General features: G+C 32.8%; 1 protein-coding gene across 1 annotated transcript in view; it reads left to right on the top strand.

The window, feature by feature from the left end:
* LOC132757958 (uncharacterized) overlaps positions 1-21,007 on the top strand; it is a 67,461-nt gene that overhangs the window by 5,424 nt on the left and 41,030 nt on the right. Inside the window, exons 2-3 of the mRNA XM_060749455.1 lie at positions 9,219-9,571; positions 12,031-12,256. Of these exons, the coding sequence (XP_060605438.1) occupies positions 9,219-9,571; positions 12,031-12,256 (579 nt within the window). The remainder of the gene's footprint in view (positions 1-9,218; positions 9,572-12,030; positions 12,257-21,007) is intronic.

Here is a 21,007-nt window from a genome sequence, read left to right as displayed (position 1 = left end):
TTTCAGTATTTTCAGTTTCTGTAACTTTTACCCCTGCATGTACACATGTGTTAATCACCTCAATAAATGTAAGTGAAAATGGAACAATAATTATGGTAATTATCCATGGTGCTAGAAATACTTAATTATCTTTATCATGTTAACTAAGCAAGAAGCTGATAATTGCCTAACCTTACAATAGTTATCAATTTAAACTTGAAAATCTACTCTAAATGACTTCCCAAACAGTAATTTCTGAAAACATGAAATTGATTTGTGTAGAAAAATAACACAAGAAAAAAGTTATTTGACTCATGAAAATTTTTGGTCAAACAGTCTGCCACGGAAAATTCTTACCTTCCTGAGATCCCTGCTGTTGTTTTTTTTTAATAACATTTTACATGATTTAATTTTATGATTAATACTGTGTATAGAGCCACTCATGTGAACAGGAAGAAGTTTTTGTAGAAAGGGGTGTCCTTATATGATAAACCACAGATGCTTGGGGGTTAGATCCTGTCCCTAACATGATACCCCTGAGTAAATACTTTTATCAAAAATATTTTAATATTTAAAATCAAATGGGATATCTGGTACAAATATAATACTGGTTTTCGAAAAATTTTACATAATCATATGCAAAAAAAATACTGTTTCCCATCATGTATTGAGACTTGATTCCAGGCAGGCAGGCGAATTGGTTGAGTCATTTTTGGTAACAGTTTTCTCAGCAACTACTCTAGAGAACCTCATAATATTTATCATACAGCATTAACACATTGTTCCATACCATGGGTTTCGATTTCAGGCCTGTCACTCATCCACTTCATGTTTACTGACTTAGTTAAAAAATGGTCAATGGTAGGAATTTTTCGTAACAATTTTCTCAGCAACTACTTATCACAGCCTATACAGCATCAACATGTAGTCACATACAATGGGATATGATTTCAGGTATGTGGCTTATTCACTTCCCGTTTGATGACTTAGTTAAATTTTCGGCATTAATTGTAAATAGAAGGACATTTCCGTAACAGTTTTTTCAGCAACTACATAACACAGCCTCTTGATATTTGGTAATGTGACTGCATTAATATTTGGTCCCAAGTTCAGGTCTATCCCTTATCCACTTCCTGTTTACCGACTAAGTTAAATTTTCAACATTAATGGTCAATGGTAGTACATTTTTGTAACATCACAGACTCATAAGTCATGTTATTTGGTATACAAATGCAACCCGGCCATTTTTGTCCTTGACCCATTTTTATTGAAGTATTATCCAAATTTGTACTTCGCCTTGTTAATTATGATGTCACTGATAAAATTTTCATGATGTAAACACACTACAGGGAGTGTATTTTTAGCAACCTATATGTATACTTTAAAGAAAAGAAAAAAGAAGTATTTCTATACTCTTGATTGCATTCCTGTTGCTGTTGGCCAAAAATACTTTACATTTGGCACTAACTAAATAACATTAAAGTATTTTATAAACATGTTGCTTGTTTTAAATAAGAAAAATCCAGTTAAGATCTATTCCTTAAGGTGAGCGATATAGGGCCATCATGGCCCTCTTGTGTATCCTCTGTTTCGTTCTTAAAAAGAAAGTAACTTGCATAGCATGAAATCTATCTCAAAATAAATACGGAATAAATGTTTATATGGACAAAGCTTTTATTAAAATGAATAAGTGTACGAATGAACATAAGATGAGGCCTCATTGAAAGTCAAGCTCCGATGGATCAATTCAAACAGTCGGTACACAATTACATTCTTTCAACTTTTTTTGACATGTTTAAATAGATGACTAGCTTGATCATCCTCCCCTTATTGTTTTAAAGCTTTACATATTTTCTGTTTCCCATCCTACACATTCAATACCATTTGATTATCTTAATACAATTGTCCTTATTGCGCTCGTGATTCAGGTACGAAATTAATTCAATTGCTACTTCAGCTTTTATGCCTTTCTGATTGTTTGCATTACTGGAGCCAGTCTTTTTTTTGGTGCGATAGAGGTTATGAGTTTCGTGAAATATGTTCCAAAACCATTGATCTTCTTGCCCTATGTTGTTGAAAATTGAGGTTCGTGATGTCAATAAAAATGACAATGTTAATCAAGTGTAGCAGCTTTGAATCACATACTTATACTTAAGACAACCTCGGTGTGATACCTCTTTCTAAAGTACAGTTTAATTTCAACATAAAAGTATCATTCTATACTTATATCGACGAATCATATTTATTACATATATTCTCTATCCATGACAGTACATATACACTGTATCGTCAAGCTCGTCACGTGACACAATAATATACTTGTTAAACCCTTCAAAATAGTGCTCTCTATTGTGGTTCTCGATGAACTCATTTACTGCCTCTATAACACCTTCATTGCTTCCAAAACGTCTACAAAGCTTGGTTTTCAGTTTAGGAAACAGATTGAAGTCAGAGGGGACCAAGTCCGGAGAAAATGGGGGATTGGGAAGAATTTCAAAGCCGCAGTCACTTGTAGCAGCCAAAGCAACTTGGGATGTGCGAGCGGACGAATTGTCGTGCAGGAGCAGACGCCTTGAGTCAGTTTTTCCCTCCATTTACACGCAATTTCTAGACGCAGACGTCTCGATTTGTCTGCATAATACGTACCGTATATGATACAACCTTGCGCAAGATAGTCAACTATCCCCTGACTATCCCCCCAAAAATGAAGCCATCATCTTCACTGCTAATAGCACCCTCGTGAGAAATAGTGCTTTCACTGAATGCTCTGTTTTATTTTACTCTGGATCGAACTGATGGACCCGTGTTTCATCCTGAGTTACGATCTTGTAGATAATATCAGGTGCATCCTCGTAGCGAGACAAAATATACCTTTAAATGCCAAACCTGGTCCGTTCCTGATCGTCAGTCAACTGTCTGGTGACACATCTAGTGGAAAGTTTTGACATACCATAGACATCAGTCAGAATTGCCTGAACTTAACCAAAGCTAAAACCCACTTCCTTAGCAATGCTTCGGAGGTCTCACCTTCTGTCACACATGACAGATCGTGCAAAGCTTCCGCAGTTTCATCGTTGATGGCCTCTTTTGTCCACCCTGGTCTTTCATCATCTCCAATGCTCTCCCTGCCCCTCTTAAATTCGGCAGCCCATATTTGCACAGTGCTTTAGGAAGGGGACTTATACAGAAGTGCATTCATTTAAATTAAGGCAATGGTTATCTTTTATTTAAGTGGCCACTGTGATCTTGATCTAGTTGAAATGGAAACACGGAAGGATTGACGCTGATGCAAAGTACACATACATGTTATTTTAAATGTAAAATAGACACAGCATTTGATCAGGTTATTTAAAGAAGCTCTGACTACATCAGAGTTTATTCATAAACAGTTATCTTGAAACAGTTCAATGGGTTTTCAACAAGAGTCCTGTCATAATTAAGCACAATCATCTGTAAAAATTCAAGGTACAATGTTAACGATTTGTTTAAAAGCTGTCGAAAGCTTTCTGTTATTCGAAGACAACACTGTAATAAATTTAAAGGTTTCGTTACAGTGAAGCCGTTCAACTAAAGGATCCATAAAGTTCTTGAATATCTTTGCTTCGCGATCAACACGATGACCAAGGTTATGCCAATAATAGATTCCAGGTACAAAATACATTTTAAATATCAGGTACTCCTAATGTATTTCAATATTCTTTTGGGTTATGTAGAGCTGTGCCTGGATCAAATCCATACATCAATATTTTTGGCATTCAATGTGTAATTTGTTTTATCCAAACTTTGAAATTAATAAGATACTTGAAAAAAAAATGAAATTTTTAAGCGCAACCTTGTCTACGATGAAATCTCTAAAAGGATTCAAAACTCTGATTTGCTACACTTTTTCCATACATAGGACTTTTTAATCCTGATACACTTTCTGTGTCGTTATATCTGAAAAATAGTTGAAGCAATGCTAGAGTTGAATCTTCAGTTCCTCTATCGAAACAAAAGAACCTAGGAGCAATTCCTATTTTGTTTAATATGTCTAGGTAGTATGACGCCATCACTACGGGAGAGTTATCGTTGTTTGATACTTCGAGCCATAAAATTAGTCGTCTGTACAGATCGCTCCGTGGATGCAGAATCAACATATTTTTACTTGTCGTTATCATTTATATGTCACACAAAGTTAATCAGTTCTAGTTTTGTTAAATGCACCTCTCTGAGAATGACTGCTAAATATGTGATTACAACACCTTTTACTGGTGTAATAACAAACGGTCAAATTTAAAAACCTCCATGCTCAGTTAGTGACCAACGTCCGGAAAGAGATAAAGAAGATATTGCAATATAAATATTAATCAATTTATTTCAATACACATACGAAAACTGACATGTTTAATTATTTTAAAACTAACAGAAACAATATTTTAAAAAGATGTACCACATTTGATAATTAGGGAATAACACAAATTGATACAGGCAACACATCAGTTTCGACGCTACAGTCCCTCTACGATTCGGCTTAAATAGCTAGAACTAAAATAACCATTAACGGAGTTAGTTAAAGCCTGTTGATGATAGCTCGGTCGCCCATTGCCTCCTATTGAAATTGGTTGTTTTTTACCCGGTCCTAATATATAAGAGATAATTAATTAATCTTTAAACGCATTAGCTATATCTCTGAAACTCTTCAAATTGAACAATAAAATTAAAAAATATTATAAAAAGTTTATTTCACTTACATCTCCTTGTCTATCTTGCAGTTAATATGGCGTTTTACCGCTTTTACAGAACCTCTAAGTTCTATGAGTTAAGCCCTCAGTTCTTAGATCAAAGTTCTAAGATCTAACATCTTAGTTCTAACTTCTTACTCAAAACGGCCTCAATGGGCTTCGTACGTATGGATGTTATCAGGCTAAAGGAAGATTTTCCGGTCTGTTTAAGTTTCACAAAATACATCATAAACTTAAAAAAATGTATTTTTTTCTTATGCCCCCCTTCGAAGAAAAGGGGGTATATTGTCTTGTATAATGTCGGTAGGTCTGTCTGTCGGTAGACCACATGGTTTCCGCTGATTATCTATCACAAAATCTTCATATTTCACATAGTGATTGGTCATAACTAGAAAATAACCCAAATTGATTTTGGGGTCACCAGGTCAAAGGTCAAGGTCACAGCGTCTTTGAATGGTAGTATTATTTTAGCTTATCTTGAACGATAATTATCACAAAGTCTTTATATTTCACATTGTGAGCATAACCAACAGATGATTCGTATTGCTTTTGGGGTCACTAGATCAAAGGTCAAGGTCACATGGGCCTTAAATGTAAGAATTGTGTCCGCTTATTATCTTGAAAACTATCACAAAAGCTTCATATTTTACATACTGATAGATCAGAAATATAAATTTTCAGCTATTGATTTTAGGGTCACTAGGTCAAAGGTCACGGTGACATGGTTCTTTAATGTCAGTATGTTTTCCGCTCATTATTTTGAAAGCTATTTATCACAAAGTCTTCATATTTCTAAACTTGATTGGTCATAACTATTATTCTTTTTGGTCACTAGTTTAAAGGTCTAGGTCACGGTGACCTTAAATGTCTCATTATCTTTACAACTATTTATCATAAAGTCTTCATTATTTTCTTTTTTTCCATAACTGAACACTTCCATGTACCAATTTATGGCAAGTTTCTATAACAAAATTACCAATAATGTGAGTCAAGGTCTTGGAAGAGGGGCATATGTGTCGTTCGACATTTTTTTTTTCCGTGCATGGATTTTAAAACTGTTTTATTTTTGTATATATTATGCATGTTTCATATCGTTTTTATTTTCTTATTTCTCATTTTAGGACTGATAATTAAATGAATTTATAGCATTACCCTTATTACATGATTAAGAATTGTTTAGACATTTCGTCGTAATATAAGAAATTTCGATTGATCCTTTCGCTATTTAACCGTATTATCGGTATATTTTATATACATATAAAGCGTAAAAGGTACACAATATATCAAACCTATGTTTTCATCTTATTTTAAGAATACAACAGCAAGAAAGAGAGAGAGAGAATAAAAGAGAAAAAAAAGAAAAATTGTAGTCCTCGAACCCGTGGCAATGTTTCCTTTGTTGTTATCTCGACGACTCTACCAAATTCACCATCTAGACAATTACTTTTTAAGTTCAAACTTACCTTTATGTTTATTTCAATATGACCTGCTTTACCATTTCAGTCGATGTTTGTAAAATTTCTTGTACACATAAATTGTTACGTTTCTCTTACATTATTATACACAAACAGTATTTGTGTTTATTCAAACTTACACTCAGAAAAGTCTGAAAATTAATAACCATTTTTAACAACACCGGACAAACGTACATAACTTGTAGTATTCCTTACATTTGGCATTTTGCCTTATTCGATTGATATATTCCATTATCTGTTTTATCTCATCATCATCTTTAAAACCAGCAGGAAGTTGTCTTTTAAAGAAAATATTTTGTTTTATGTTAAAAATCAATGAACCATAAAATGTTGATGAAATGCACAAATAAGAATGATATTGATCATTCTCCTAAAGTTTTGATAAAATTGCACCAGCATTTTATGAGGAGTAGTCCAGACAAAATTCTGTGTAGCTGGCAACACAAAAAGACACCTGTTTTTTTCAAGGACAAATAACTCAGCCAAAAACCATTCAAGCGAAAAACTTGTTTATTATACACAAGTATTGACATACCAATTAATCCTGTAAAGTTTCATTGAAATTGCATTAATGGTATATGAGGACTAGTCCAGAAAAACTTTATTATTTCAAGGGCCATAACTAGGCTTAAATCATTCAAGTTGAAAGCCCGTGTAATATGCGCAAGTGCTTGACCTACCAATCAATCATGTAAAGTTTTATTGAAATTGCTTTAGTGGTATATAAGGAGTAGTTTGAACAAACTTAAAAAAATTAGATAATTAAAAGGCCATAACTCTGACAAAATTCATTGAACCATAAAGTCGAAAATATACAAAACTAGATGTGAAACTAATCATTCCTGTAAAGTTTAGATGAAAATGCACCAGTGGTTTTTGAGAAGTAGATCGGACAAGTTTTTGTGTATCTTGCAAAACACAGAAACAGCACCTTTTTATTAAAGGGTCATAACTCGGCCAAAAATCTTTCAACCGGAAAACCCATGCCATATGCACAAGGACTTGAGCCACAGATCAATCCTGGAAAGCTTCATTGAAATTGCATCAGAGCGATAAGAGGAGTAGTCCGGACAGACTTTAAAAAAATTTTATTTAGACCATTACTCGGACACAAATCATTGAAAGGGAAATGCTGATGATATGCACAACTAGACTTGGTACTGATTATTCCTGTAAAGCGTGAATGAATGCACCAGTAGTTTATGAGGAGTAGTCCGGATAAGTTATAGTGACGGACGGACAGACGGACAGACAGACGATAGAGAAGTGATCCCTATATGTCGCCACTATTCCGTTGAGGCGACACAAAAATCACATACAAATTTTTCTTAACAGTGCGTCGCTTGGCAATACTTGAGTGTTTTGCAATTTTAGTGGCCCAAATTTTATTTTAACATTTCCGCTTTGGCTCAAAATTGTAAACTCATGTCTCATCACCTGTAACTTATTTGTGGAATGCCTTTTTGTTATATTTGGGACACAATTGGAAAACCCTTTTTTTTGGGGGATTGTAACAAGATTTTTTTTTGTTCGTTTTGGAAGAAGGGGGAATCCCATAAACCCTCGTGTTTAAAAAAGGGTTTTTAAAACCAATGTTAAATACTCATTGTTTTTTGGGCCCATTTTGCTAACATTGCATTCGCTGTTTGTTTTTTGTATGACGACCGGGGGAAGGGAAAGATCTTTTAAAATTAGGGCAAAACTTTTTTAAAATTAAGAAACCCCCTAAAAATTTAGATCTGTAAGAAATTAAACCCTTCCCTTACAGGCTTTTAGCCGAGCAATGTCCGAACTTTCATATAAACCCTAATTTCAAGCACATCTTTAGCTCTTCTACCAGTCATTTGCATGTACAGTGTAATAAATACGCTATTAATCAATGTACACTGTATCAAGGTCAGTGAGATTTTGAACGATATTTTCACCCGTGTTTTATGAATATTCTATCGGTCCGAAGTGGTTTATAGTACATAGTACACGATATTCAAGAGATAATGCACAAATGACATTATTTTTTGAAAATTCCTTGTATCTTATTTGCCACCGATTTTAGTATCTGTCTGTGTTATCATCAAAACTATCGAAATAAAATTAGATGGAAATAATTCTATCATAAATTTAGCCCTATAATCATTATAATATATAATGTTTTAAATGTTTCTTGTATCAAATCCAATCAGTTGAATGACGACTCATCTAAAATAACTAGAATAATGTCCACATACTTTTTATAGTCGTCTGCTGTTGCCCATGTTTCACGTATCTTGAAAAAGTTGCTAATTTCAAGACAGTGCTTACTACAGTAATGGTCCAGTTCCAGATTTCTTAACATGTCTGACGCAGACCACCAACTCATGGAACTTCAGTTTTAAAGTTTCAATAGTGCCGGAACAGGATATTGAACTTGCACTTCCAGGCAACCCTGTACGTCGCATTACCACTTTAACAAGGATCCGCGACAGTGACTTAATCTGTGACGATGACATTATTTATCTCAGCTTTGATGATTGCTCATGCTAAACATAACATTTTCATTAGCTGATTTAAATTATCTTTTCATTCTAAACTGCTCATTATCTAAACTGCTCATTATTCTGTAAATTAGAGAAATTGTGTACCTAAAATATGACTTTGGAAAGCACCAGAAGTGTAAGTCACGGTAACACAGATACGATATTTGTTCAGATTGAGTGTAGATGTAAATTTTTCATCTACGTATAGAGAATATTTCATTGTTTTGATATAGCTCTCTTCGATTAACATTCATTTAGAACAATATTTCTTAGTTGATTCTATAGAATAGAGGCACGGAAGAGAAACGCACACAGGTTTGATGGATTCGGTATTTTGAGTATAATGTGCAACATAGACTGCCATGCATGTGACCTTTGAAAGCCATGTTTTAGATTGTTAAATAAATCTAGTGATTTGATATCATTATTTTAAGAAATAGATTAAACTTTAATTTGTAAGCAGGTTTTAAAATCTTTTGGAACCATAAAACTAGTTTTCATCTCTTTTTTCTCTACTTTTTGGAATATAGATACTGTCGAACAAATATTTACCAGGGACAACAAGGTCCCTGTGAAAGGAGATGATATACAGCTTGTATGTGAGGTGTCACAGTTCACCATCGGTGGTATTGTCAGGGTCTATAAGACAGACTCCATTCCTCCAGCAGATATTAATACTGCTCCATCATTAGTAGCGTGTAACCCATCACAGTGTTTAGGAACTGTACCAAGACATACATTCAGCACAAGCAGCAGGGGTGTCACTATAACAGTCACCAATCTCAATAGGTCAGAAGACCAGAAATATTGGACATGTGCCATCAACTACCAAAGAAAATACATGGAGCTTACTGTATACAGTATGTTTATCGTTGAAGAATCGGTTAAAAATAATCATTTGATGCAAACATATACATACATATATTTTCCATTCGCTTATAATTACCCAAAATTATATATACTACAGTAGATTCCGTCACTTTGATTTTACATAAGTAAAGACAAATATTCCTCAAAAAGCGCAAGAATGTTTTTCAGTAAGATAGACAAGCGCAGATTTGCATTACTCAATTTGAAATTTGAGCTGAATAGATATATATGATCGATTAAGGATTATACGATACTATGAATATGTTGTTTTCTGATAGCAAAACGACTTCCTTGAATACTCTCCATGTAAGATTTATTATGTCAAATGTAGGAAGAAAACATATCAAATTTGCTCACATTATCTTTTACAATTGTCGCTTAAAATATTTCTGTTACCATATTGTAATATAATTATGAAAAGTGGTAAAAAGTATGTTTTGTTCAATTATCACGTTGCCTAAATGTCAACAGAAACCTCGTTAGCAACAATATTTTATTTAAATATATTATTATTGATAACAAATGATGTAACTTCACAATTAATTATACACGTTGCGAATGACGAAGTCGTTCAATATGAGCGTGCGATAGAAACAATCTTAACTCCTTTTAAGCAAAATAATTTCTTTTAAAGGGAACTTCAGAAACTTCGTTGAGGTTCAACAGTCTTAAATATAAAATTTAAAATGCTTACATAGAATATATGGGGCACTTATAACAAAAAATATACGACAGATAATTAAGTATTATACTCGATCGTCCGTGGCCGAGTGGTTAAGATCGTTGACTTCAAACCACTTGTCCCCTCACCGCAGTGGATTCGAGTCCAAACAGGCACTTTGGATTCTTTTATGTGAGGAAGCTATTCAGCTAGCTTACGGAACGTCGGTGGTTCTACTTAGATGCCCGTTCTTTCCTGAAATAATGCACGGAAGGGCACCTGAGGTCTTCCTCCACCAAAGCTGGAACGTCGCCAAATGATCTATACTGTGTCGGTGTGACGTAAAACCCAAAACAAAAAAAGAAAAACAAAAAAAGAAAATACTCGAAAATAAGTTTAAAATATTTGTGCCCATCTTTCGCTTGATCTCAGTGAAAAGCGTTGCAACAGTCATTTTATAAAAAGAATGGGGCTGTCTTTTATATCTTAAGCAGATTTATCATTTCATTTTTAAAAAATCCAATATCAACTGTTGGGCAAACACCATGTTAACAGTCGGTCTTTTGAAGCATAAATTCAATTCAGCTCAACTTAATTTAGGTCATTTAGTTAACTACCAGAAGATATACATGAATCTTTAATGTTTCAAGTCATATGAAATTTCTACCAAATGAATGTTGAACTCGTACATAATTCCTTAACCTATATTAGACTCGGCTGTCTCGTCCAATATAGATCTTACATATTTACAATCGTCAAATAGCAGTTAGCAATGTACAATGACATCTTCATTTCACACAACCAATTATAAGAAGTAAACATATTTAATTAAAGAAAACATTCAAAACCAGAAGTTTTCTTATGATATTGAATTTAGAGTTACCTAGATTGTAATATGGAATCAATATTAAATGTACAAGGAAATTGAAAACGCGGCTAGATTGTGTAAAACGGATTTGATATGAACTTTTGGGTGTGAAAAACCAAAAATAAATAGATCCAATAATGATTAAAATTGGAAAATTACACAGTCCAAATGCTTGAAGTTCATTTGTGACATTTTGTAAGGTAAATACATTATAATTATATAATAAGGTAAACAAACGATTTCATAAAAAAGAATAGTACTCCTTTTAATAGAATGTTTACTCTATGCATGGTTTTTTCAATTATATATGACTTTCTACATGGTTTTAAAAAAGATTTTTTCCTGACATATTTTACCCGTTAAGCTCTCAAATATATCTCTTTTAAGGAACTTGTTGCATCGATTCCATTACAGCAATTACTCCATCGCTTCAGTACGATCATCCACCAAACCAGGCTCAAGACTTAGTTCAAAATTCAGTAACCCTTAAATGTAGCACAGGATGTGTCTATCCTTCACCAAACTTTAGATGGTATTATATTAAGGTAGGTTGATATCTATTATATATATATAATATTATATATATTATATAATTATAAATATAAATATAATGCTATAAGAAACAGTATGGGCGTTTACTTGCAGATGGTTAAAACATCACCATTTTAAGACTGACTGGATGTGTGTGTGTGTATTTATTTAAAACTTTTAATGTTCAGCATGTTATCAAAGAATAAATAAGATGTCATATTAAATTTACAGAGTCATGGTCGTGTTAAGAATGACCAACAATAGCACCTGTGTCAAAGAAAAATGGAGCTTGTGCCGATATATCGTTTATCTACGTATTTAAAACAAACTTCGTAAATCAACTGATGATTGATATTGGTGTTAAAGATAATTGTTTTTTATTTTTGTATTTTAATGCATGTTACACTTATAGACTAGTGGATCACGTCAAGAATGGTCAACAACAGCACCTGTGACTAATAGAACTGGTGATTGTACTGACTCTGAGAAAATATATACGTCAACGTTAACATTACCAAGATACACAGTGTTTACTGACAATACAGATACCACTGTGAAGTTTCAGTGTGGTGCTATATCAGACACTGGTGCAGAAGATCAACTATTAACGCAAACATCCGTAGATATTCGATTTGCAGGTACACATTTATCTTTACTCAGTCTCTCATCTTTTGATCTACATATGAAAGTTTTGATCTACATATGAAACACATTAAGAAGTCATATTAACGTAGAGCTTTTTCAGCACTGAGGATGTTTACCTGTTTCAAGTAGAGTCGAGCAAATCACTCATGATCATGTTTTGTGTTTGTTTCTGTTATATGTACATACAGATTATGTCCCCTTTTACACGGATGAACATTTCACTAAAGTCAGTATTCACACAATCATAATACCAGGTTTAGTAAAGGGTATTGCATTTAGAATTCCTAGAATTGAAGGGTTTGGAAAAACTCCTTTTTCTACAATGGTTGCTCCGTTTGGAATAAACTACCAAAAATATAAAATTAGAAAAACAGCTCAAGTTTCCGTACAAAAACATCTTTTAACTAGAGTGAAAAAATCGTTTTTATGTTGTGACATCATTTTTATTATTATGATTGCATGTTTAAGTTTTATATTTGTCACCTTGTTGTCTTATTAATTGAAATTGTAGCATCGTGCTTTGCTTGATCATGTCATTATACAACCTGGATCACAACTGAATTCAAAACCACTTTTTTGTCATCCTGAGCATATGAATATATGCCATGGAAAATCTTTCATTTTTACAATAACTCTGAGTTTTTTTGGTATATGAAAATTAAATTTAATGAAAAATCGTTCGAAGATTATTATTTTACTTATTTTAGTTTGTCTTCTTATGGTTTTATTTAAAAGTTTAAATTAAAGTTTTAATTATTTTTTCTTATAATTGTTGTTTTTACTTATGATAATATTCATGTGCGATCCATACTAGGATTATAGAATTAAACATGGTCGCCGTGCGTAAAAGGGTAGACTTAATCACTGTTAATTTTGATTTTACATTTTGCCTTACATAAATCGGCAATCTGAACATAGTGTAGTAATTCATTTCACATTGACTTTATCTGTACACTGACGTAGTTCTATATGATGACATTGTTATAAGCATTTTGTTTTTTCATGCTATTCTTTTTAGCTCATGTCCGCCGAACTCTAACCATTCTTTGTCATAACTCCACTTAACCGTATTTCCTTGAAACTAACCGATTATTAGCAACCCTCTGCAAATGGCCATCTATTTATCTCACATAATATCTGAGCCAGCGGCGAGAGCTAAATGACCATTTGATTCAGTTACGGAGACCAATTATCACGGATTGAAATTTCCAGAGGAATGAATCAGCGACCATAAATCCGATGCTTAATAATGAGACTCAAAAAGCAGAATTAAACTCATTTTAATGCAGTATTTAACAAAGAATAATGGGAACTGAATAACTTATCGTAACAAGGCAGTGATAAAGTAATTTTCAAGACAGAACTCAGCTAGATCATTAAAAATATGATCAAACAAAGTTTTGTTATGAGTTGATATCTATCAAAATATGTAAATCTTGAAATATTGCGTACGTTTCCCTATTAAAACGTTTTCATTAACACGTTCACCGGAATATGTTTTGTAATATACATCAATATATGATGGATGAATTGCTTAACGCTTAAAAACTGACGCCCTGGCACATTTCAAAGTATATTTTCCAGTAAATACGCAATGAATTATACTTTTTACAATGTGGAAATGGATTAAAAGGAAAGACATTTTATCGTATGAAAGTTCTTTTCCAAGTACGTAAACATGTACAATAAGAACTAGAATAACATAATTAAAGACAATGTGTATGTTTCTTAAAATATTTTGTTTAAAGAAACCTAACATGTACATAAATTTAAATGAAAAATCTAAATGTAGTTTTTAAAACGTTGACTTATAAATAAGTATTTGACTTACTTGGCGGGTTATGGAGTTACAAAACAACAGTATAAGATAAATTATGTTATCATAATATTACTAAGGTAAATATATCTATAAACTGCAGAAAATATGGTCTTCTTTGGTTCCTTTGATATTGATTACATTCCTACAAAGGGGCTGTCATATTTAAAAAAAATCTTCAACAGATTCAACAGAGTCTAATGTCTTCGAGTCAATGGAACAACATTTTTGAAGGAAATATGGTGGTTTGATGATGGTTAAGAGAACTGCCATTTCGGAGTCATGAGAATACGATTTTAAAAATTTCTTGTCTCTTTATTTCAACAAACTGACTGCATTTACAATATAACTTTGTTTTTTTTTATTTTGAGGCCCCTACTGGGTTACCCCGATTATTATCCCGTAATGGGTATGAGAGGGTCGGGGTCATCCCCCTTATACCTTACATTATTTATACATGTATATCCCATTGTAATACTGACAAACAAAATATCATAAAAATACCTTAATTTCTATCATATATCTATAGAGGTATACAACTATTTTTTTACATGTATGCCAGTTATTTATTTAAACGAGAACAAATGAAAACATCACGTCAGTGTAATTTATTCAAGTAACAATCTTACAATTTGCCATTTTTTAATTTCAGTGTCAGTCAAATTGGTATTTTTGTGAATAGTGCAAGCTGATTTAAGGCTATTTTTAAAGCCAATATATGTGGGTAACAAATTTTTTCTCTTAGACAAATATATGTATTTTTTTAATTCTAAAAACGATATGTCATATTCGAAATCCTTATCTTTAAAACCACAAATAATAAATTCATTTAAAAATATTGTCAAAATTATGTATGTAACTCTACAAATATTTAAATAGCGGCTGAATTTTATGACATTCCCAAAATAAATGTTTAAGTGTTTCTTCTTGACAGTTACAGAAAGTACACATTTTATTATCAATAATTTTAATTTTGAACAGCAGTGAGTTTGTTGCTAAAGTTCTGTGAATTATTATAGTCTGAAACCACTGAATATATGAATCTTTGGTGCACTTGAATACATAACTATATATCAATGACCAGTTTATATTATCATCTATGAAGTTATGTGTTCCATTTTTCCTTACTTGTTGGTACATCTGTATTTCTAACGAAAGTTTCATACAGGTATTCCTCATTGCTATTTGTAATAATAATAGGTTTGATATAACAGCTTGCAATAGGATATTGAACATTTAGCAAATCAGTATTAATGGTAATATTTAGCTTTAGCATATATGATTTTATAGCCTGTTTTAAACCACGATATTCTAAAAATATGACTTGTTTGCCTACATACTAATTTAAAAGGTTTAACTGAATAAAATCACCCTTTTCATTAAGAATATCTTTCACAAATCTGATTCCTTTATCATGAAAAGATTAATGAAGATTTATCTATATTCTATTGAAAAACATGGGTTTTAAAACAGTGGCATATGTAACATTTGTGCGAAACGATCTATACAAAGTTTATCAACAAACGTCATATAAGCTTTTAAAACATCAATCCGGAAAACATTTTTAATCTTATTATTCATTTATATTCAAACATTTTTCCAGAATTAAATACTTTATCAATATTTAATGATAAGTTCACAAACTAAGAACATTTACTATCACAATTACTAAAACATCTTTTAAACCATTATATTTTTTAAAGAATGAACATAACTACTAATATCTACCATGTAAAGACCAACTTCTGTATTTATCTATTTTATTATCACATCCGTGTTATTTGTGCCGTGTGGCGGCTGTAAAAAGTCTCCCCGTACATTTAATCAATGATGTTATATTTTCGATCCTTGAAGATCGTTCAGCACGACATTATTGTTGTGCTTTTGGTATTTTTAGTTTCAATTTTTCGGCATTTTCTAGTTGGGTGGTTCCAATATTCCTACTTGAATAATGTTGAATCACCCTTAGGATATGTTGCCTGCTTTTTAAATTTGTCTTTTGACGTCTAATCTGTGATACGCAGGCTTCATAACCTCTGATCCCCTTTCAAAATTCCATTTTATTTAGTTCCGCCCATTGTTTTCTCGTTTAGGGCACACGCTTTTTATTACTTGGGGACCATACGCCGCTTTTCATGGAATGGCACGGAAGTGTCGCATTGAAGGTTCCATGATAACCGCCGTATGAACACATCTGCGGATGTTTCTAAATTCAAAATTTTACAATTTCATGTTTAAATGTTGAATTCTGCTTAAGCCGGTGCTAGGGGGCGTGGACGGTAACTTGCACTTTCCAGTACCGTCCATGAACAGGCTCAATCAAACCGAGCCTGCAACATTTTTGCCGTGTTTGGGCTTTCTTTAGGGATTCTGTATTTATCTATTTCATTGTATCTTTTAATGATAACATATTGTTTTTATTTTTGCCTTACTTTCCCATATAAAATCATAAAATAAGTCATTAAGTGTCTTCAAAAAAGCAGTATTATGTGTAAAGGTTGACTATTAAGTGTTGGGAATTGAGGGCCGCTCAAGCCGGTGCTAGGGGCGCGAGAAATGTTGCACGTATTCATTATCCCTCATATACAGGCTCAATCAAACGAGTCTGCAATTCTCATGTTATTTTGTTGTGATTAATGCTTCCGAGGGATCACTTAAAAATCTGGAAACAAAGTGATCCCTCGGAAGCATTAATCACAACAAAATTACATAAGAATTGCAGACTCGGTTTGATTGAGTCTGTACATGAGGGATAATGAATAAGTGCAACATCCCTCACGCCCCCTAGCACCGGCTTGAGCGGTACTCAATTCTCAACACTTTATAGTGCTGGCATCAATGATCCCGAAGGACCAGAAAAATATAACAACACTGAAGTGAAGTACGGGGCAACTTTTTACGGCTGCCACACAGCACTTGACACCTGCTGTTGTGAAGTATAAAAATCTGGAAACAAAGTGATCCCTCGGAAGCATTAATCACAACAAAATTACATAAGAATTGCAGACTCGGTTTGATTGAGTCTGTACTGTCCAGATTTTTGTAAAAAATAAATTAATAAAGGAAGCAATATTGACTTCACAACAGTGATTTTTCCTAGTGGGTTCAATACCCTTTTTCCAATGACTATTACTATTTCTTACTTTCTGCAGCTTTCCATTAAAATTTATATCAGTCATTGTTTTCTAAATTAACATTAAAGGTTTAACCTAACAGTTTAAACTGTTTGTCACCCCATGTAAGTTTCTACCTTGTTTTAATAGATCTAGTACTAAATTTAAGAGAGCCTATTCAAATCAGCTTGATTTTGTCAAAGTTTATCTATAGACCCGAAATTTCAGTAAAAATGTTTAACAAATTTAAAGCAGTATTAAGTAATTTTCTGAACCATCCAAAAGAAGTGAGTATCGTCCGCAAATTGAGAAATTTTCATTTATTGCTCTTGTAATTGATTTTGAAACTTACTATTGCCTTGACCCCGACTTTAACCTGACATTGTGTGTTTAGATAAGTTTTTCTATTTAAAAAAACTCCAAATGTCTTGTTATCTGTCCTGTTATCTGATGTAATTATCATCCAGTTTAATCCCTTTACCTTTACTCTGTTTTAAATCCCTATACATGTATATTGATAATCCAAAACAGTTTTTTTTGTGTACGGTAAAATGTCGTTATTTTGCCATTTATTTAACTTTAAAGAATCTAATGTTATAGCAAAAATTTTGATGAACATGTTCCTATTTATCTGCTGACACAGCAAAGCAAATTCAATTTGTTTATCTAAGATGTTTTTCATATATTTAATTTTGTTTTAATTCTCTTATTTGTGGTTAGTAAAAAGGTATGTAAGTACTCGGTATTTCACACTTTTTGTCTCATGTATCTTTAATGTCATTAACATGTTTATAACTGTTTTCTGTCCATGTTTAGGTATCAGAATGCAAAACGAGAATTGCATTATTTTATATAACAATTAAACTTTTCTTTCACTGTATTACTAATTTGATGTATCTTTTAGAAAAAAAAAGTTCAAAATGAATGCTAAATAACCCAAAATATTGAATATTGACTTGCAAGCAAATTAAGAGTAATTAATGTAGGAAATCAAATTTCAGAAACACGCGCATACATCGTAGTTAATTGAAATGTAATGAAGCACAACTATATTTCGCGAGATTAAATGCATGCGAATGAAGCAAAATTAGAAGCTTGTATTTACAAATCTATAACATAGGATTAACTTATGTATACGTCGTTGCCGGCCAAAAAATTAAAAAGAAAAATAGTGTTACCATTTACATTTCATGTTCCCAGATTCTTTAAGTTCACCTTATTCATTGTTTGCATTTTGCAAATCATCACATACACTTATTTGCATGAATGTAATAAAGCTATTTAATAAATAAACACTAAAACAATCATTTATAAAATGTTCACGGGTAACTAAGTAATCTTCTCAAAAATAAACGAATGTGCTATAACACTTTGATGTGACGTCATTTTTGTTCAATACTCTCATTTTATACTCCATAAATACCTTACATACACTGCATCTAATTACGCTTGAAAGCATGGACAAAGGATCGGTAATTGAACTCTAATGACGCTTGATACACGAAAGCCTTAGACCATTTCATAATGTTTACTCGACTCCATGTATTCCGAGTATAATGGAAATGTGAACCTGCAAAACCAAATGCAGTATTGTGCAGTAAATGCCAACATTTGCGAAGATTTACAAAACGAATAAAGACTGGCCAATATGACATATAAATTAAACCAAACTGAAATATCTCAGAACTGCGTACGGTTGCAAAGCATTATAATTTGTCAAGAAAACCCTTGTTGTTTTGTATGTTTTTTTTAATTTTCGTTGTCTGGTCGTTCTTAATGTAATTTGGCAGATGTCAACACTACTAGATAATATTTATTCTTTGGGCGTTATGCATTGATGATGCAATTTATGTGTTATGACTGGTCTGAAACTACATTCAAAGACTGATCAGATATAACCAAGTTGATAGTTTAGTTAAATCTTTTATTTAAGTTTCATCTTTGTACAATTCATAAAATCAAAACATAAAGTTTGAACATATTCATTGCACCCAGACATTCTAAAATAGAATTGTAAGAGACTATTAAGCATTATTTACGGTATTTTTTAACATTCTTACACAAAAGGTTTGATATTGCTCGTAAATCAGGCAGCCCCTTTATGACATTAACAGGGTTAAATGACGACAAAGACTTTGTGCAACATATTTAGCTGTAACATTATAATCTTAGAATACATCTAACATAATACCAAGATACATATACTTACAAGCATACACAATTACAGATAAAACACATTTAAAACATATTCTGGTCTAGGCACAGACTTGGTCTAAAATGCACAACATTACTTTTACTGGCATTTAATAACATTCCGTTTTAAAGGCGCCCATCATTTAGATGGTTTAACATTTCCTGTTTCATTTCGAGCAATAATGATAATACCGTCTGCGTAAAGTAAAACATTTTCTGGCTTCCAATTTTAACAGCTTTATTCATACTGTTAAGAGAAACTGCCAGATCATTTATGTAAATATAGAATAAAATCGTAAATAAAGAGCATCATGGACGTAGGCCAGTGTTGACCGTGAATAATTCTGTTTATTATCCTTTAGCACGTGCACATTAGGATATATTACTGTAATATGACCCTATTGCAGAGAGCGTACGGGATGACATGCAAAAAGTGGACATTCTATGCCAAAGTAAACATCTATTAATGAAATCAAACGTTTTGCCAAAGTCGATTAAAACAAAGATTGTCGTCTTTTTATTCCATTTACGTGTATCCAAAAGGTTTGAGAGGATTAACAAGTGATCAACAGCGCTGCGTTTTTTACGAAACCCATTTTGCTCCTCACAATAAGGTCATTGTCATCTGACCATTTCACAATTCGTTCATTTAAAATACTTGTGTATAGTTTGTACAGTATTCCAGATAAAGGAATACCTCTGTAGGTCAATGGCTATTACTTTCTTTTTGCACGTGTACAGGTCTGATCTTGACAGAAAGTCCCAGTCATGTACAACAAGTGTGAAAACAAACACTGAAAATCATTGCTGAATTCTAAGGAATACCCTTAGGGCCATCGTGGTTAAACTTTATTATCCAGAGGGCGACAGTGCGGTAGTGCGATAACAACAATACGACAGTGCAATGACGATACGGTAGTGCAATAGCGACAGTGCGATAATTCGATGACGACAGTACGGTAATGTGAAAATGCGATAGTGCGATGGCGACAATGCGATAGTGCGATTGACACAGTGCGATAATGCGATGGCGACAATACGAAAGTGTGACAATACTATCGCGTTGTCGCCATAGCGGTATCGTACTGTCGCCATCGCGTTATCGCAATGTTGTCATTGCGTTATCACACTGTCGTATTATCGCACTGTCGTCATTGCGTTACTGTCGCATTATCGCATTGTCGTCATCACACTATCGCACTGTCGCCCTTTGGATTATATAGTGTTTTTCATGATAGAATATGGGAAAATAATTTTACTTTTGTCAATAGATTTCTTTCTTTTTTATTTTGGTTGTTTCTTTTCCTTTCTTGTATAATGAAAGCGACTGAATAATATTAAAAATTAGTGAAAAGTAACATTTCATTTAAAAAGGGGGATACTGAAAGAGTTTTATCTGTAAGTGTAATTTGTCAACATATTCTACTATATGTTTAATTGAAATATAAACGCGCTAGGATCCTCAAGTACCCAAAATTGCCCCATCTTAGATATTGATAAAAACCTTAAGGTGTATAATGCAATGGGCGTCAATTTGGTAGGTAGTTGGTAGTTTGATATTCGAATAACTAACTGTCTGCCAACTGGTTGTTGGCTATTCGTAATCCCCAACTACCTACCAG

Source organism: Ruditapes philippinarum, unplaced genomic scaffold, assembly GCF_026571515.1.
Source record: "Ruditapes philippinarum isolate M1 unplaced genomic scaffold, ASM2657151v2 ctg5421_1_1_1_1, whole genome shotgun sequence".
NCBI classification, from domain to species: Eukaryota; Metazoa; Mollusca; class Bivalvia; order Venerida; family Veneridae; genus Ruditapes; species Ruditapes philippinarum.
The sequence above is the reverse complement of the archived record's forward strand: the minus strand, read 5'-3'. Positions and strand labels throughout refer to the sequence as shown.